This window comes from Corvus brachyrhynchos, unplaced genomic scaffold (assembly GCF_000691975.1).
Source record: "Corvus brachyrhynchos isolate BGI_N302 unplaced genomic scaffold, ASM69197v1 scaffold48, whole genome shotgun sequence".
Classification (NCBI taxonomy): Eukaryota; Metazoa; Chordata; class Aves; order Passeriformes; family Corvidae; genus Corvus; species Corvus brachyrhynchos.
In genome coordinates, this window is record NW_008240027.1 from 3635268 (window position 1) to 3654595 (window position 19328).

At 41.4% G+C, this 19328-nt stretch overlaps 2 protein-coding genes across 3 annotated transcripts in view; one reads left to right on the plus strand and one right to left on the minus strand.

Moving 5' to 3' along the window:
- Positions 1–6677, plus strand: part of PRDX1 (peroxiredoxin 1) — a 7198-nt gene extending 521 nt beyond the window's left edge. For both annotated transcript variants that reach the window (XM_008640779.2, XM_017743561.1), the window contains exons 2-6: positions 2239–2355; positions 3193–3346; positions 3612–3734; positions 4577–4707; positions 6297–6677. In XM_008640779.2, the coding sequence (XP_008639001.1) occupies positions 2250–2355; positions 3193–3346; positions 3612–3734; positions 4577–4707; positions 6297–6382 (600 nt within the window). In that variant the 5' untranslated portion in view covers positions 2239–2249 and the 3' untranslated portion in view covers positions 6383–6677. The remainder of the gene's footprint in view (positions 1–2238; positions 2356–3192; positions 3347–3611; positions 3735–4576; positions 4708–6296) is intronic.
- A 5007-nt stretch (positions 6678–11684) lies between these two features.
- Positions 11685–18323, minus strand: MMACHC (methylmalonic aciduria (cobalamin deficiency) cblC type, with homocystinuria). The gene is made up of 3 exons (XM_008640780.2): positions 17545–18323; positions 17022–17174; positions 11685–16471 (listed from the first exon to the last, which is right to left on the minus strand). Exons 1-3 carry the CDS (start codon positions 17764–17766, stop codon positions 16160–16162), a joined length of 687 nt encoding a protein of 228 aa, XP_008639002.1. The 5' UTR covers positions 17767–18323; the 3' UTR covers positions 11685–16159.
- Between the last annotated feature and the right edge of the window lie 1005 nt (positions 18324–19328).

The window sequence follows — 19328 nt, forward strand, 5'->3', positions numbered from 1 at the left end:
CGCAGGGGGCGGGCGCCCCTGCCCCAGAGCGGTGTAGCGGCGGCCCGGGCGCGGGGCAAGGCTCGGAGGTCGCCTCGGAGCCCCTCGGGCACCACGCGTGCCGCGGTCCGTGCGCGATCCCCGCGGTTCGGTATCGCCCTCCGCCCGCGGCTGCGGTGGCCTGACCGCGTTTTTGTGACAGTCTGAAGGTGGCAGAGTGTGGGAGGCTGATGGTGTGTTTTGCCTTTCGCTTGTGTTCAAGGCACCCTAAAGGTATGAAATTGCTCGTTCAAGAGAGCAGGCCTGGCTAATTATAGTTGCAGTTTGAAGATAATTGACGCCGTCTGCGGCTATGAGCAACAAAGATGCTCAAAGATCTGGTCAGATTCGAATGTGTTTGATTTACGGTGCTCATTCTACTTTCCTCCAGAATGAAAGGAAGTAGCAATGATTCTGTGGTCTGCTCCTCTGCGGGCTAGGAAATGCTGTGGCTAAAAATCCGAGCAGAACACGCGCTGACCCCGCACGGAAAAGCAGAGGGGTTGGCAGCTCACAGTGGGTGCTCTGAGGAAAGTACACGGCTCTCTTGCAGTGTGAGGCAACCAATATCTCCTGCCAATATTAAAAGATTTTAATGTTACCAGAAAAGGGGCAATAACTTGTCGTTTAGAAAGGGGAAGTATCAAAGAGCCGTCTGACCTTGAATACCTAGTGAAATACTCCAGAGGATTGCTAATGGAACAAGTATAGAAGGGCTGGCATAGTACTGAGCAAAAGGATGACCTTGAGCTTGGATAACAGAAAAGAATGTAATTCAGTGATAAAAATGTGGGGTCGTGCACTCCAGGACGAGCAGCTCTTGCTTATAAGATAAAACTCACTAGTTGGAGGCATCTCAGATAAATACTCTGCAATGGCTGTTCCCACATCCCTCTTACAGAACTGCACTTTGAGAACCACAGCTGCTTTTCTGGGTACAGGATTCTCGATGTCCTCCTGCCAGGCTGCTTCAGTGCATCCTGGCCACCACACTCTCTCCCAGTCTGCTGCAGTTAAAAACCCTTGGATGAACATGGGGGTAAAGAGCTTTGTTGCACAAGGCAGTTAGAAATGCTGAATGTGTGGGCACTTCTCAAAATGAAAACTGAGAGGTGGATCGTTACTGTCAGGGTGTGCAAGAGAAACTTTCAAAAGCAAAACCGTTGCTAAAAAGGCCCACCTATGCGGGTTCAAATGTTTCACTTGTGGGCTAGTTCTCCAGGAAAAAAGTGGCTGGCAAGCAGGAAGGAGCCAAGAAATGAGGTGTTCTCAACCTTTTTTAGACTTAGTGCCTTGCAGGCACAACTTGGAACAATCCTTGGCTCTTGGCTTTCCTTAGCAACATGAGACTCATGCTAACCTTTGAGGTGTTTTTTTTTATCTCCAAGTGCTGCAGTGTGTAGAATGAAGTGAAATAACTTTCAAGAATATTTTGTGATCTGCAGAAATTAGGTTTATAGAGTTGCCTATTTGAAGGATTATGCTCTGGAAGTCTAAAGTGTTATACTGCATTCCCAGACTGAGCAAAAGTACTGCACAGGGTGTATTACAGATGGTAAGCTTTTGGGGCAGACAGCCAGAAGTAGAGTTCTCTTGTCCTGGTGTACCCTTTTATTCTTTTTCAATAGACTTAAAGGGGAAACAACCTGGCCGTACTGATTTAGACTTGGTGAAATTGTAATTAACATAGAATGGGATTTCCATGTATACCACGAGTCTTTCTGGTTGCAAATCAAAAAGGGTTGTTCAAAAGGTTAAAGTGTAGTTAAGCGGAGCACTGTTCCCTGGAGATTAACAGAAGTTATTTTCTTTCAGAATCAACAGGAAGATCAAGTTTGAGGTCTTAAATTCCCTTGTAAAATTGAACAAGGTTCTTCTCATTGAAAGTTCTAAAAAAGAGACTTTCTACTCCTCCACCAAGTGGAATGGGATGGTTTTCTGAGCCCTTTCCCAGACTCTGAGCTGTTACTGGTTAGATAACCATTACTGTTGTATCTTTAGGAGGCCAGGAACTATACATTTTGAAGGACTGGCAATCTCTATAGTGGCTCAACTACCCAGGTGACAAAACTCATTTAACACTTAAGCCTTGTTGCAAGACCAAATGCTGATAAACTCTTTGGTGTTCAATCTAGGTTGATAAGATGCTTTGAATAAATCCTTACTTCCAGGTGCAAATGTACTACCATCTAAACTGTATTGGTGTTAACTCCTGTCTAGGTTAAATCAAGATGTCTTCAGGAAAGGCTTTCATTGGAAAACCAGCCCCTGACTTTACTGCCACGGCTGTAATGCCAGATGGACAGTTCAAAGACATCAAACTCTCTGACTACAGAGGTGAGTTCATGTGCTTCTCTAATTACACAGGTAGTCTGGCCATAGGAAGGAGTGGAGGATATCTGAAGATAACATCTTGATTTGGTTTTGAAGTAATAGTGACCACTTGGCAGTGGACTAAAGATCAGAACTTGTGCAGTGGTGGCTGGAGTATACTTAGAAGGCTGTCAGCAGCATGACTGAATATCCCAGCTGTGATAACTGTTACCAGTGAGCATAAAACTCCTCTAAGCTGTTATCTTGCATCAGGCTCATTGCCCTGTGTATCATACTGAGACTGGTGTAACATTTCCAGACTGTGGAACAGCAACATCTTATGTCCCATCTTTGTCAATGGAAAGTAAATTCCTTCATCTAACCAACTCTCTTTCTCTAGAGTGCTGGCAATATGTTTGCTTTGCCAAAAAAAGTTTAACTAAAAGCAAAGGGAAAGCCTGAAGTAATCAAGTACTCACGTTGATGGCTTTAGAAATACATTTCTAACAATGCTGCAGGCTGCATGAGGTTGATGCATAGGTATACACTACTCACCTACTCAGTTAAAATGTCTCTTTGGCTGATAGCCTTTCAGATCTGTGGCATTTCTCTGTTAGGGATCAGCCATGGGGTCTTCTGGTGTAGCACACCCACAGGTGTACTTGGGGCAGGCCTATGGGAGTAGACCCAGGAAACTCAGGCATTCCCTGATAAATTTGACATCCTGGGTTTGGGGGCTTCAGTTGGGTAGGGTTTTAAGGTGGGTGGTTGCTTGTGTTCTGGTGTTTTGATGGGGGTTTTTGTTTGCTTATGTTTTCTTAAAATACTAAGATAGATTAACTGGTTGTACTGCTTTTCTAGGAAAATACGTTGTGTTCTTCTTCTACCCCCTGGACTTCACTTTTGTCTGTCCAACTGAAATCATTGCCTACAGTGACAGAGCTGATGAATTCAAGAAAATCAACTGTGAAGTAATTGGAGCTTCTGTTGACTCTCACTTCTGTCACCTTGCCTGGTAAGAATCAGCCTTTTAACCCAACAGACTGTTCTGCCTGGCCTTAGTTCTTGCAGGAACTGAATCCTGAGTGTATTCAGAGGCACTTGGTAAGTATTGGTAGTGCCAGGTGCTTCTGAACAGAACTGAGCATACTGGTCATCATTCTTTTGTTGCCTCATGGCAGATTAAGTATGATACTGCAGAAAGGATCAACTTCTTTTGCACCTTTAGCCTTCATTCTGAACTGCCCATATTTTTAGCATGTAAACTTTTCTACTTTTAGGATCAACACTCCTAAGAAACAAGGGGGTTTGGGCACTATGAAAATCCCCCTGATTTCTGACACGAAACGTGCCATTGCCAAAGAGTATGGAGTGCTGAAGGAGGATGAAGGTATTGCATACAGGTAATGTGCCAGAGGTAAACGAGCTGATAAAGTTATGTTGCAATACATGGACATGTCAGATGAACACAGAGCTTGTGTGCACTTGAACACCTGCAGGCAGCCAAAGCTGTTGGCTGTTCTAGGTGTAAACTCCTGCAAGCTGTCAGACACTCCTTTGTTCTTCGTGGTGCTTAGGCTTCCTGTGCTTTTAAGTTAAATTCTGCTTCCCTTTGATTGCCTGCTGCACAGGGCAGGAGTCTCATGCAGGTGAGCCGCAAACATTGGTAGTGCAAGACCTACATAGTCATGAAAGTGGTTACAGGTATTTAGTCTAGTGATCAGAATACAGATTAATTAAACCCCAAGTCTTTAGTTGACTGTTCAAAAAATTGCTAAGGGAGCTGAACTTCTGCTAACTCTTAACCTGATGCTGGAGGACTGATGAGCTGTTGCTTGTCGTCTTTTTTGAGAACAGTGTATAGTGAGGTTTTTTTTAATGTGAGGATGTCTCTCCTTGAATTTGCCTTTTTCTTGGGTTTCTCTTCCTTTTTTTTTTTTTTTTTTTTTTTTTTTCCCCCTACTACTATCTTCCTTAAATAGGAAGCACTCCTCTCCTGTGTCACTGCTTCTTTGACTTTGACTTGCCTCCTGTCCCTCCTGGTTCCTGGTGGGCTTTCAGCTGCTACTGTTTCGTTGCTGTGCATACACCAAGGTGTTAGTTTCTAGGAAGAGGTCACAGTAATACCGGGATGGCACGGTGCCATAATCAAATACTGAACCTGAGTTTTTGAAACTCATGTCAGTCTAATCAGCCTTTCAAAAGCTGTGCTTAACTTCAGGGCTGTTTTTTTGTTTGTTTTTAGGGGTCTGTTCATAATTGATGAGAAGGGGATCTTGAGGCAGATTACAATCAATGATCTTCCTGTTGGCCGTTCTGTTGATGAAACCCTCAGACTTGTCCAGGCCTTCCAGTTTACAGATAAACATGGAGAAGGTAAGAGTGCTTTTTAATTTAATGTTTTCTCTAAAGAACAATATTAACTACGCAGGTTAAATCAAGGGTTACTGAAAGATAGCACATGTATCAATCTGTGCACAACAGGTAATTGTGCCTGTTGAAATGCAGCTGGTTCTATAAATCTGCTTGTTGTAGGGCACAATAATGCTTTATCCTATTCCAATTAATTGTCCATTGAGTACTTGCTCATGCTGAGATTTCACTTAAATCAATTTGGTGATGGATGTCTTGTCAAGCACGTAGCAGTTGTCTGTTTCAATTAGGCACAGAAAATACTTGAGACAGGAATTAAGAACATGTAATAACTTAGCCTGCAAGGGGTAAGCATGATTTAGATTCTGCTCTCAGACTTGGTAGGTTGAGACGTTCAGTACTAATGTAGTGTTTTAAACAGTCTCTTAGACAAAGTACTTAAATTCCCAGAAAGTCTGCTGATTTTTTTAGTTAATATATAGTGAGGAGAAAATGGGTGAGAGTCTCTGTCCCCATAGTTCAGGAGTAATAAGGTGTTTGAGACTTTTCTGCAGGAACGAAAGAAAAAAAGAAAGCACTGCAGATGAAAAGTTAGGACCAAGTTATGGAAACTCAAAATTGCTGTGCAGGTGTTAGTAGTCTTCAGTTGTCATTAACTAATGACATGTGTTGTTGCTGGTCTTATTTAATGTGCTTCAGAAGTGGTAAATCAATGGCAGGTTTTATTAAAATAAGCTGCTCTCGTGACTGTGGCATATGAACATGTTATGTGAGGAGACATCCCAAACATTTGATGATGGAGCAGTCACATGTCATGCAAATTAAGCCTTTTGGGGTTTACTGTGCCTTTGAGTAGTCAAAACCTGGCAAAAGGTTTTACTTTAGAACTTTAGGACTGCAGTCACATTTAAACCAGGACAGACCAGAGTAAGATGTGTAGCAACACTCAGAAGCTGAGCACACCATGGCTAAAATTGTCAGTCCTGAGTGGAGCAAGCATCTCATCCAGTGTTCCATGGCTGTAAACAAGGAACACTGTCCAAAAAATGCTGCTCGAGGAGCTGCTGCAAGTTTGAGACCATGCAACCTCTGCATCATGGTGGCTTTTTGATAGCCATGTAGGGGAACCAGTGACAGTTTAACGCTTTTTCCCCTGCCCCACTCATCTGGAGAGCTGGACCAGGGTGGATTAAAGATAAGGGGAATACAGACTTGGCTGGGTCCAAGGAGATAAGTGTAGTGTGGTGTTAGGAGCCTTTCTGACCTGAGCTGCTGCAGTTAGTGTCTGCTGCAGCAGCAAACTCCCCTGAAGCTTTTAAGTGGGCCTGGGAGAGCTGCTTGTGTAAAGGACCCACTGTTGCCTGGGCAGACACCTGGTTCCTTGGGTGTTACTATTTGTTTACTGGGTTTACTTGGGTCCCAGTAAACAAACAGAATCAAGTAAAATAAACTGAGCATAATGTGACACTGAATGCACTGTCTCTGTGTTGCAAAGATCTGTGCATGTTCTGAGTTGCTACTTTGCTTTAATATTGTGTAAAACATGTTCTGCAGGAGCAGCTAGTAATACTTAAACATTCTTATCATTTCAGTGTGCCCAGCTGGCTGGAAGCCTGGGAGTGACACAATCAAGCCTGATGTTCAGAAAAGTAAAGAGTATTTCGCCAAGCAGAAATAAACATTCAGCCTGAGTGGAAACTAGTATGCCTTACATAAAGAGCAAGTATCAGTTATTGAACTTTGCTTAAGTCATTGCATCTGAGTCAAGGGATCATGTTGTAGTTAAAACAGTAACTTTTTTACTTGAAGGAAAGTTTGTCCTGTTGACAGTACCTTCATAGCAAATCCTAACGATCAGTATCTGTACATCCAGCCCTGTTGACCTTAGTGACAATGCCGTGTCTGTGGTTAGCCGTGTGTTACATAGAGCAGTGGTATCCTTTTGTAACTCTATTAAACTTGTGAAAAGAGCATACTGTCTACTGTTCTTGCATGTAGTCATCAGGAGACCTGGGAGCAGTGCAGGCTGCACCTCTGAAAGCTCTCTGCAGGCATCTTGAGTCCTGTTTTACCACAGCACCATTAGAATGGAGAGAAAAAGACTTGGTTTTCCTGTTGAAGTAATAAAGTACTCCTCACACTCTTCATGACTTTGCTGCTAGGTAGAGGATCAGGCTGTCTGGCTTAGGCTCTGGGCACTGTAGTATTGCTTGGAGCATAATGTGACTGACAAAGGTGGGGAACCTTTCCATGCACCATCTCAACTTAGTCATTCTGGCATCTACTTTAGTCAAAACTGACTATGTATGCTAAATTTCTGGGAATCCAACATTGAGTTTGAATGCTGTCTCTATGGGAGTGGAATACTAGGCTTTTCTGGAAAGCAAACTTCCTTGGATATACAGCATTCATCCCCAGTCTTTCCCACTACATGTTATGGGGGTGATAATATGCCAGTTATCCATTAGCTTGTAGTCATATGGTTTAGGTCAAAAGGGTGGCATTATAAAATCTGTTGCTCAGGTGTGCTCAGCCTTGTCTTTCATCTTTGTATTTCAAGTGGTTATGTAAAACTCAGAGCACATGACTGGCCTTAAGTTATACCAAAGCTGTGACTGCTGTGGAGCTTCATAGTTCAAGGTGGCTTGTGACGATGCTGAACTTCAGAGCTGAGGATTTGGGTAATGAGCTCTTGCCTAACAATGTAAGGGAGTTAAAACCCTGTGATCCTTATGTACCTGTAAAGATTAAACTCTTACCAGACCTTGTAACCATCTTCAGCTCAAGTCGTAAACAAGTTCTGTCCTGCTTGAAGTCAGCAGCAGCAAAGGTGAGGCCCAGGGCTACTTCTGTCACTCAGAAGTGAAAGTTGTAGGTCTTGAGTAGTAAGCTTGTTTTGTACAGCTGCAAAAAGTATGTGGCAGAAGCCTTAGTACCAAATACTTCAATAACAACTAAAATAGCTAATGCCCATGAAGATATGTGAAAATAATGTTTAGCTGGGGATCACTTTTGCTTAATTTTTAAAAAATCCAAAGTCTCAAGATAACAAATGAGGCCAGCTTCCCAGGAAGGCATTGATAAGTAACAGGAGCATTTATATGGTTCAAAGTAAAATTAATTTAAATAAGTATGGCTGAGTAAGAAGTTATCAAACTTTTCTAGCAAGTGAAAAGGAGTAAAGTTAGGGCTAAGGTAATGTAAAACTTACCTTTATTATTGTTATATTAGCCTTGAAATGTAAAATTGATTACAGCAGTTACTTGGAGGGTACAATATTAGCATGGCCTAAATCTGTGGAATGGGGCTCTTTAACCTCATGATGTGACTCCAGTGACTGCTGCCCTTATTCACAAGTAAAGCTACACCTGATGTAACTGGGCTGTTACATCACAGAACCATTGATGTGGGAAAAGACCTCTGAGATCATCAAGCCCAAATGTTATGACAGCACAGCCATGTTCACTCTGTTCCCAAGTGTCACATCTACATGGGTTTTTTAATACTTCCTGGATGATAATTGCACCACTTCCCTGGGCACCTTATTTCAATGCCCAACCACCCTCTCAGTGAAGAAATTTTTCCTGGTATCAAATCCAAACCTACCCTGGTGCAAGCTGAGGCCATTTCCTCTTGTCTGATTGTGTGTTACTTGGGAGAAGAGACAGAGCCCACCTCACAACACCCCCTTTTTAGGTAGTTGTACAGAGTGATTTCATAGCTGCTCTGTCACCTAACCCTGGACATAGAGGATAAAGGGGTTCTCTGATGTTCTGCTCTTGAACCTCTCTCCCAAAAAGGAATCTTCATGTGCCCATCCCAGGCCATGGGAGGAAGGTGAGGGTCTGAGGGTGGCTCCAACCCCAGCAGCTGCTGTGTCCTGCTGTGGCTGCTGTCAGGAGGAGAGGTCAGAGCTGCCCTGACAGCACATCTGGGCATTGGAGTGTCCTGTAGAAACACCCCTTGTCTTCATTTCTTCATCCCACTCCTCTGGTGTGAGGAGTTCCCTTCTATGCTGTAATTTCCTGTGTGTGCTGCCCACCTTGAGCTCCCACACTGAGAGCTCCAAAATGTACCTGCTTAAACATCAGTCACAGGTGAGTGATGATACTGTGGAAACTGGAAACGGCCAAGAAACAAAATCCCTGGGGATTAGGAACTGTATTACATGCTTGCACCAAATGATTGACAGTGGAAACCAATTCAATTAAACAGCTTTTTTTATTCTTCAGCCACATGAGTCATTCCCAGGAAGGTTTGCCGTGCTGTCATTTTAATGTTTACATTACTTACATTTCCAAGAGCATGACACACAAAAAATGGGTAACACAAAACTTCTTCAAACAGAGAAGAGCCTAAGTTTATTTCTTTGTTTAAGCTCTATATTGATTCAGATGTAGCTTGGAATCTCCAGTAAGTGTTTGGGGCCTCCCCACTCCTTACATTGTGACACCTTAGACTGGTGTAATTTTTATGATATTCAAGTAACTACAATCCTCATTTATTAAAGGGGTTTCTTTTTTTCATATACCAATATGCATATTTTATTTTCATTACAATTATGAACTGCTTTTGCTTTCACAATCAACAGGTGGCATATTTTCTAGTGAGCTAAAAACCCATCAGCAGTGCTTGAGTTTGACAGGATGGATAGCTGCCAGTGGGATTTTCCCTGAAGATACAAATCAGAAAGGATAGATGTGGTATTTGATATATTTTTAAAATGTGTGAGTGACTGCACATCTATTTTCCTAGTTTGGGTGCTTATTATAAATACAACCTTTATTCATTCATTTCTTTTGGATAACTTAGAATAGTCAGGTGAAGGGAAACTGAAATAAATCTGTGTCTCTGTCCTAGATCTCTTAATTTGTAGCTGATTGCTGTGGTTCCTGGGGATTTATGTAACCACTCCTCAGCTGGACAGGGTAGAGGAAAGAGAGTGGAGGGCTCCTGGGTCAAGGTAAGGACAGGGAGAGATCAATCACCAGTTACTGTCTCAGGCAAAACAGGCTTGAGAAATTGGTTTAATTTATTACCAACCAACTCAGAGTAGGATAATGAGAAATAATGAGGCTGCAGGGGAATCTCTGCTCTGGAGCACCTCCTCCCCTCCTTCACTGACCTTGGTGTCTGCACAGCTGTTTCTCTCACATTCTCCCATTCCTCTCTCCAGCTGCAGGTTGCTGCACAATTGTTCCCCCCCTTCTTAATTCTGTTATGCCAGAGCTGGCTGGCATTGGCTCCCTTGGGAACAGTGGAAGCTTCGAGGAGCTTCTCACTGAAGCCACCCCTCTAACCTCCCCCTGCTGCCAATCTTTGCCACACAAGCCCAATGCACACACATTGTGTTCTCCCATATTATCTAAAATTAAGGAATTTTATTACCTTATGTTTGTGACAGATATTTGCAATTAAGTTTTCAGATAATAGCATTTTTATAGAAGCAACAGGATTTTTTTGGTATGTATAATACAAAGTTGTGCATCAGACAAATTCTATATATTATATGTTCATCTTGGCATACACAGGATGTGACATTCAATATTCAACATACAGAACCTAACTTTCTCTAGATTTTGTACAACTTCTATGAGTTTATTTCAAAATTAACAACTGCATATTTATATTTAGATGCTTATAAGAAAAAAATGCCTATTCATGTTTAAAGAATTATCACTTTGTTACAAAGCGAGTTTCTCAGTAGTTTTGAAAAACAGTATAAAAAGTTACCAATTTTTAAAAGTACTATTTTCTTAACAAGTACTCCAGCCTTTTTATCAGGCCTTTGTTGAAAATGTTATTGGATTATCCAACAAATCGATACAGTTCAAAGAACAAAACCAAGTATTTTATATCTCACAGGTATTGCAAAATGACCCTTTGGTTAGGAAAGCATGTTTGCAAAAGCCCCATGAAAGCAGCTTTTAGTAATGTTATACATCAACACAACAGCTATGTAAAAATAATGGGGTTTATTGTATTAATAGTCTGAAATTTTCAGTGTTCAGTATTACATGACAGTCTGCAAATGTATATTGTGATGTATGTTGTTAGACAGATGGAGGATTTAAACCAGAAATATCTTGGTTCTAATTCGCAAAAGGTGAAATGAGGTAAGTGCAGAGTAGTGGAATGCAGCATGCTTGGACAATTAATTCAGAAGTGTGTTACAGCTATTACTGTCTCTTTTTTCTTAAAATACAATTTAATGGTACATACAAAAAGAACATTGAGCCAGGAAATCAAAGAAATAGCAGGCATTTTTTGCTCATGAATATAGTAGCTCTATTTTTAATCCTAGAAAATAAAAAACCAGGAGTTTGCCTTTAATGTACAGTCAAACAACTCTGCATTACCAACAGCTCTGTGCTGCACGCCCCGTGGCTGCAGAACAGGCTGTGAGTTGTTTGCAGTGTTCCTGAACAAGAGCTGAGCCTGGGAAGCAATTCTCACCACACCTAGTGATGAAAGGTTTGGACTTCGATGTGAAATTTGGCTCTTTCACCTGAAAGTTAAATCACTGTACATATTATGGGGACACGTGTCAGAATTTAGAATGTTTCTCTGCAAGAAAGCATTTGAGCACAGATATGTGACTAAATATATGTGAAGTCTTTAAGGTTGCACTGTCCTCTGAAACTGAGCCCGGTAGGTTTATGTTCCATATTCCACAGCAGCAGATTTTTGAAGTATCTGCAATGACAAATGAAGCCAATATCCTTTGTTTAGAAAGGAAAAAAGTCTTCAATCTACACTTAATAAAACATTGTAACCTAAAATTGATGTGTTTCATCAAATTCACTTCTCACAAAAATAAGGCTGTCTTTTACGTTTTGGAAGACTGAAGCAACAGTGAATGATTCAGGAAGACTAGCCTGAACAATGCTGGGAAAAAGGTTATGACATGTAATTAAAACGAATTCCTTTAAAAGGAATAAGACAGTTTATACATTCACAGAAGAAGCAATGATTCTGCATAAATTTAAGAAACACAGAAAAATCCCTCCACCCCTTCTGTAATTCACTTACAGGAATTTTCCTATCTCATGGTGTGTTTTACATGAGGAAAAAACCCCAAGCAACTTAGTGTAAATGTGTTTGATTTTCAGAAACTTTTCAGTGTTTGGGGGAAAAAGCCATATGCAGTTATTAAAAGTAAAATTGCTTTCTCACTGAGTTATGTACAAACATCAACAAAGATAACATGAGAATTATAGGTGTAATATTAATGAATGATAGTAGCCATTTCAATTATTTGTATGCATATATAATCACATTTTGCAGGTTTTGGTATATTACTGGAGAGATTTTAAACATTCCACTAAAATACCTTACTGCTCATTTTATGATAAAATATTTAATTCTTTCAAATTTCCCACCATATTTCCTAAGGAGTGTGAGTATCTCTCTGGGTTCTTTTCAGTCACACAGGGAAAAGAAAAGCACATTTCTGTTCCTTGGTGCTCTCTGTTTCCTCCTTGAAAACCTAGAGGGCAAATGCCCTGTTCTGTTTTCTGAAGGAAACGTGATGGATGATCTGTCACAGGATATATGATAGCACAGGAAGCCAACTTAACAGCAAAAACCCTCTCATGAATACATTTGTCTATTTTGGTAGATGAATCTGTGAAAGTTCAGCCTGCAGAGGTGCAGCTGTTTCTCTGCTGCAGTGAACAGCAAAACCACTTCCCTCAGAGGAAGAGTTTTGAACTGCTACTGCTTAAGTCAGTATTCAAAGCTAATTTATTAAATACACTTTTTACATGAGGCTTAAGAAAGAGTGCTGATAACCACACTGGCACTGATCAGTACCTGCCACTATCTTGTTTTTAGAAATACATCAGGGTTTTTTTTTTAAAAACCTCGGGGGGTTTTAATTCCATTTTAATTCAAATCAATGTGCATTTTTAGAAATATAACCTGTGTCAAATAGCAGCTACACCAACAATAATTTTGGTCACAACTGAATAAAAGACCATGAATATTATACTGAATGAGTAAAACTATGCTTCTGATCCAGAGGAGGGCAACCTAGCCCTAAAAAAACCCACAAACCAAAATATAGAAAAAAACCCAGGCCAACCTTTAAAACCCCCATCAAAACAACAAACCAGAAGAGCTCACTGCTCTCTAACACTGGCTATTTTTGTCTGACACACCAGCACCAATTTAGACAGCAAAACATCTTTAGTTTTCCATAGTTCAGGGGAAGACAGGATTGTTACAAGCCATTCTTTTTATGGGAGAAGGAAATAAGTCAGTATCAGAAATTAAGTTTGCCACACTCTTTTTTATACCACAAAGAGACTTTAGTGCTTATTCTTGCACCACTGAGATGTAATTGATTTAACTGATACCAAAAACCCCCAGCAGTGTTTTCTCAGGTGTTTTTCTGAGCAACAACCCTGATGGCTGCTGGTCACCAGGTTAGATTGTGCTTTGTATTTAATTGGTATTGTCTGTCAAATCTTTAATTTTTATGAAAATTTCTGTTATTTTAAGGTTAATGAAATAAAAAAAGGGAAAATGTAACTGAAGGAGAGTAAAAATGGTAAATGCATGAAAATATAACAAATTTGTTAATTCTCCATAAACTATTTTATTAGCTTGAAATATACTGAATACCTTGCTGCTAAAACTGAATTTAAATTCAAGTAGCTTTTAATTTCTTTTATTTTTCCTGTTCAGCTCTTGAATACTCACCCTACTGGTTATACTGAGGAAAAGAGTCTTTAATAAATGTTTAAAAATTAGGATCTAGAGAAAAACGTGCCCAAAAATGTAAAATGCAATACTTGAACTAGTAAATCTATTCAAGTATTTGCAATTACTTGTTTGACATTTGCAAGTGCTGAAACTAAGAATGCCTTCACAATGCCTCAGGATCCAAGGATGATCCATTCCTCACCATGTCTGGTCTTGTCCCAATAGTGAGCTAAGTCAAACAGGTTCTCAAACTGCAGTTTTATAAGACAAAGGCCATTATATTCCAACCAGCAAGGGGAGAAAACTGCTCACTGCAGCTGTGGATCTCAGTGACCTGGCTAAGAGAAGGAAAGTAATGCCCAATCCAAGTCACTCCAAAATCACTGTAGTGTAGGAATGGATATTGCTGAATATTTGTACTCTGTCCTGCCTGACACAACTGTATTCCCAGAAGCACAAGGAACACGGATCTGTGACTCAGTGTTCACTAATAGGTTTTAACCAGTAAAAATTCCAGTACATACAGATATTATTTTAATGCTACTGAGGGAAAGTCCTTCAGTTATGTCTCACTGGACACCTGGAACTTTTATTACTGTAAGAACAGAGGAAGAAATGGAAAGTGCACTGTCATGTGCTTGCTGTAATGACCTGGGAAAGATAAACCTTTACTGGACTTACTCATACTGTGCTGTATGTTTTATTTTTTATATCCCAGATAGGCCTGTGATAATAGTTTGCCAACTTCTGCTAAGATAACCGATTTTTTCCTTAGTTTTCAGATACTGGACTATGTGTCTCTTAGGTAGCTCACTCTTTTCAGGATATTAAAAACACCATGACTGATTCTCATTTAAACATTTTGAGTTCTCCACAAGTTAAGAACTGCATTGTTTAAATAAAAACACTCAGTACTGAGGTTTACTTACAACTTTGGATATTTTATTAACCAAAATACCATTTGAAGAGAAATAAATTACAGAAATTGAAATGCATGGCTATAGTTACCTGTTTAATAAATTAAGACAAAATATTAAATATTTGTAAGAAATCAATGCCAAAAAATCAAAATATTTTGTACTTTAAATTGTAATGTAAAAAGATAGATGATTCCAATCTATATTTATTCTTCTAAGAGAATCAGTATTTTGTTACTAATATGAGCCATTAGCTCAAGCCCCTGTTAAATTACAGTTCATTTGGAAAGTTCTGAAACATCAAACAAATTTCAACTGTAAGCAATTCCATAACAAAAGAACAGAATTTAAACAAATTTCATTCTTTCAGTTAAATTAAAAATCACAATACCTCTATCACACACTAAGTCAGGTGTCTGCCTTAGTCAGAGGTGAACAAAGCATGGAAAGCAACAAAGACTTTTCTGTAACAGCAAATGCAGTGAACAAACCCAGTGATCACACACTCACTACTCTGTTTACAGGGAAGCAAACTTGTTATCCTGAATTTGGATTACAATGAGTTACTGTAGAAACTGTGAGAAACTGTATCAAGCAGCAACTTATTGTGAAGGCAACCACCATGCTGGAGTCTCCAAAAGGTGTGAAGAATCCCAACATAAAAAGAAAGGGCTCAGTTCTGCAAAGTGAGTATTTCTTCATCACGTGTTGATACCATCAAAAGGAAAAAAGTGCTTGTCCACTTGCAGCATTGCACTAGTAAACTAGTAAGTTGTCTAGTAAAACAACTCCCGAAAAATATTATTTTCATGTATAATATTATTTTAACAAGTCCTGAGCCTCAAATTGCCCAAAGATAAATTAATTCCTGATTTCCAGTGCTGTTGTAGCCTCTGAACAAATATAACAGGACAAAGTCAGGTAAAAAATGTTGTATTTCTGTCTGAACATGTTTTATCCAGCAATGTAAGTAACGGGCACGTTATTAATATTTTCTTTTTTTCTCTGCTTGTTTGCCTGTGCATGTGACAAGGCTTTGTGCCATGGCTTTTACATGTGTGCAGGTTTACAATCTTCCCCACACAGAAAGCACACCAGGAAGCTGTGGCAGTAACTGGGGGGGGTGTGCTGTGTGCTGGCACTGAAAAATACTTTAAACACAAACATGGTCTACCGTAAAAAAGGCCACAAGAGTTGTCTTTTTTGGCCAGTTATCTTAACATGAGTAAAAACTCTACTCATATAGACACTACTCAGCACCTTTCCAAATACTCCAGTCAACTGCTCTATAAATGGATAAATGCTTAAGTGTGACCTAGGCAAGACTGAAAAGACTGGACATCTATTTCCTAGGGAGAGTCATGACACAGGACAATAAAATGATGGATACATCTAAAAGGTACCTGCCCCGAGTTTAGACAAAACCAAACTTAGTAATACAATGATTGAACTTTCTTTACACTGGTAAAGAATAAAACCAGAATATTGGGAAAGAAAATTCTTGAGAACAAAAGTGACTTCTCTAATGAGCAGCACGGGTTTTTAAGTTTCCAGGGTGTCTGAACTATTCCCACCAAAGGCTTATTGGCATCTTACTGGGCTCCCCAAAAAACACCCCTTATCAGCAACAGCACAGAACGGACGGCTCCCACCTCCCCCCAGACCACGAAGCAGTGCCCCTCCCTCTGGGAAGCTGATGTTCGCATTGAGGCTGCTCGGATTTGCCATCTCTGTATCAACATAACCATCCTCCTCCTCCTCGGCGCCGGGAAAAGACGGTGCTCATAAGTTACCCTTTGCTGCCCTCTGCCCTACACCGAGCCGGTTACTCAGTGAAATGTGATTCTCTGCGCTTCCTGTGAGAGCCCCAGCAGCCGGAATCTCTCGGCTGGAGGAGTGGCAAAATAGGCTTTTTGCTCCTCCGAGTACCTTTCCTTCACTTCAATGATGTCCCTGTAGCGGCCGTCCTGCCAGTGGAAATTGAACTGCTCCAGCAACTCAATCCTTTTCTCCTCCGTGCTCACACAGTCAACAGGGGAGGGCTGTTCCAGGAACGGCACCTGAATGTCTGGGAAGAGGAGGAGACCCCGGATGGCAAACCAGCCACCATACTTGGGGTGGATACACACGCCAAAGATCTTCTGGAAGAAAAAAAAAATATATCTAGGCTGCCTCACTTTGTGTCTAATAAAGGTTAGAGTTCAAAGCAACAGATGCTTCTCACACTCCCAGCCCTCTGTTGGAGTGCTGTACAGAGCAGAAGGGAAAACTCCCTCCTGAACTTGTGGCTCGAAGCACTGCATTTCATTCCCATTTTCCTGTGCCCACATGCACCTCCCTGGAATGTGGGGAGAGGTTCCTTTCTGAAAATCTAACACAGAAATTAACCACAGTGCATTTCCCCCCCCCCTTCCCAATGCTCCAAGCAATAGTTTTTCCCTTACACTGCCATTTATTCTTCTATCCAAGTAGGTTTAACAGATCAAGATATTTCTCTCCATGTACATCTCCCTACCACATTGAAGATTCTTGGAAGCTTCCAGTTACCACCTGAAACACTTTATGGACCTGTATGTGCTCTGAACTTTGTAATTTCCTGCAAGATGAACTAGTGACTAGTAAGCAAACAATCGTTTTACAATTCAGTGGTTGTAGCTTAGTGGATCTTCCCAGACCGTGTTTTTGCCCCACCTTTTTCCCCCAAGGATCAAGCTTCACATCCTTTCTTTGGTAGTAATATGCAGCTCCAGCAACGTGGGCAGCTGTCTGTGCCAGGAACTTGGGCTTTCGGCTCGGCAGCATCTCATAATCAAACATGACATCCACCCTCTGGTCAGGGAATTTCTGGGAAAATTTGAAAACATCAGCCCAGACTCAGGGAAAAAGCTTTGTCACTCCAGAACTGCTGGATAGCAGAAAATCAGGCACATGTGAAGCCTGCAGACTTCCACATCCTGCTGCTGAATTCTATCAGCAGGTTTGAGGCCCTGGGCATTCAGCCTGTGCCTGGAGAGCTCCCTCACAGCTGCAGGATGTAATCCAGAGGCAGAACATGCAAGTAAAGCAGCCAACAGCCTGCTGATAATCCCACCTTCATGAATAATGCTTCACTCTCCCAAAGAGCAGGGCAGGAGCCCGCAGGGCTTTGTCTGCTGCTCAACCCACCTGGTTATGTGCCACAACACTAAAGGGACTCGGCATTTTGGCTTCTTACCTCCTTCACACGTGATAAATGATGGGAAATGCACTGATCCACAGGATCCCTGATTATTTTTAGTCGTTCTTTGTTCACAAAAGGCTTAAGGGCCTTCTCAAACATGGAAGGAGTGCTGAGGACCACGAAGGCCAGTGTGTCATCCGGGTAGGGGAGATGGAAGGCTGGCTGGAGAACAGCATTGTACCACCCAACCTTTGGCAAAGAAACACAAATTTCCATTAGAACACAGACACCACTCTAGTGGATATGCAGGAATGTAAAAAAGTGGAAATAACTGCAGCCCCCTTCATTTGCAACTCAGACGGGCAGCCTGCCCAGGGCCTTCCTTTCAAACCAAGTTGTTTTGCACACCAGGATTCACAGTTTGGGGAAGCTGTGCTGTGAGCTGTGAGATAAGAATCACACACAGCATTCAGCTCCAGTCTGCCCTTCTTTCAGCTCTGCTCAGAAACCCAGAGGGAAGTATGAGCAATCAGTCTTGCCAATGCAAATCAGATTGTTTGGTTCAGATAAAGCTTTTACAGGCTTCTTTTTCTTATCTTGGGCCAGAAAGAAACTGGTGCTTCTGTTTTGTGTGACAAGTCGCATGTTTTATTTCTTCTGCAGGAAACACTTGTGTGGAATGAAGGATGTGAAGCTCTTGCAGTGCTGAAACCCCCCAAAAACGTTACCAGTAGCACGTTTATTATGAGACAGCCACATTTGGATATTTGATTACAGGACTGGACATGTTATAACACAGTCCAGAAATGAGAGATCAAGCCAGAGCAGCAGGAAGCACGACCAGGAGGACAGGGCTTGTTATTGCCCTGCACAATAACACCAGTCTTTCCATAGGTAAACCTGCAACTGCCAAGTGCAGGAGGAAATGGCCAAAACCCCCTGCACCCCACTCCTAATGCCCTGCACAATAACACCAGTCTTTCCATAGGTTATGACAACTCCCACTCTCCCGGGGTGCCACAAAGACTAGGTCTAACCTTCAGAGAGATGCCAAGTGATGTAAGGTTAAGTCTGAAAATGAAACGTACTGGCTATTCTAAATAATCCGTGAAATTGCTCTGAAAGTGACTCTGCAGGTGGCAGTGGCTGCCAGACTGATCGTCTGGAAACACACAACAAAAACTAGATTCACTATAAAGTTTACGTTCTTATATGAACCTCTAAGTTTAATCAGTTTTGTGGCTCTTAAGGTGCTGAACTGAGATGTTACAAGGAATTAAAGAGATGTGAATCTAAGGTTTGCTGGTTTCCCAGTGAGCATCAGTCAGTGCACCAAGGCTGGCTGTGTCAGCACTATAACTAGAGAGAGCTACAGAGCTAAAAGGTTTCCCCTCTGGTAGCTACAGTCTTTTTATCCAGGTTCTGCCCTGAATTCTGCTGATGTGTTTTAATGTGTTAGCATTAAATTTTCCAGATTCTGGAGGCACTTCTCTCATTACCTCTCTCATCACCTCATTGCCTTGTACTTTTTATGCAAACGAGATCATAGCAGGAAATACAAACATTTCAGGTGACAGATACAACACTCCCCAAGGGAAGGGCACGTTTATTGCAGATTGATTTGTATTCGATATTGCAGATTGATTTATTGCAGATTGCCCTGAGGCGGGCAAGGAAAGAGCCCGCGCGTTTACAGCTGAGCAGGGGACAGTGGCAGAGGCTGCAGGGAGGCCCCTTCCATGCGCAGAACAGAGGTCAGAGGCCGTTTAGGAGCGGCTGAGGTGGTCAGCACTTCCACACACAGGTGCTTCCATACTTAGATTAAACTTTAAGCTTGC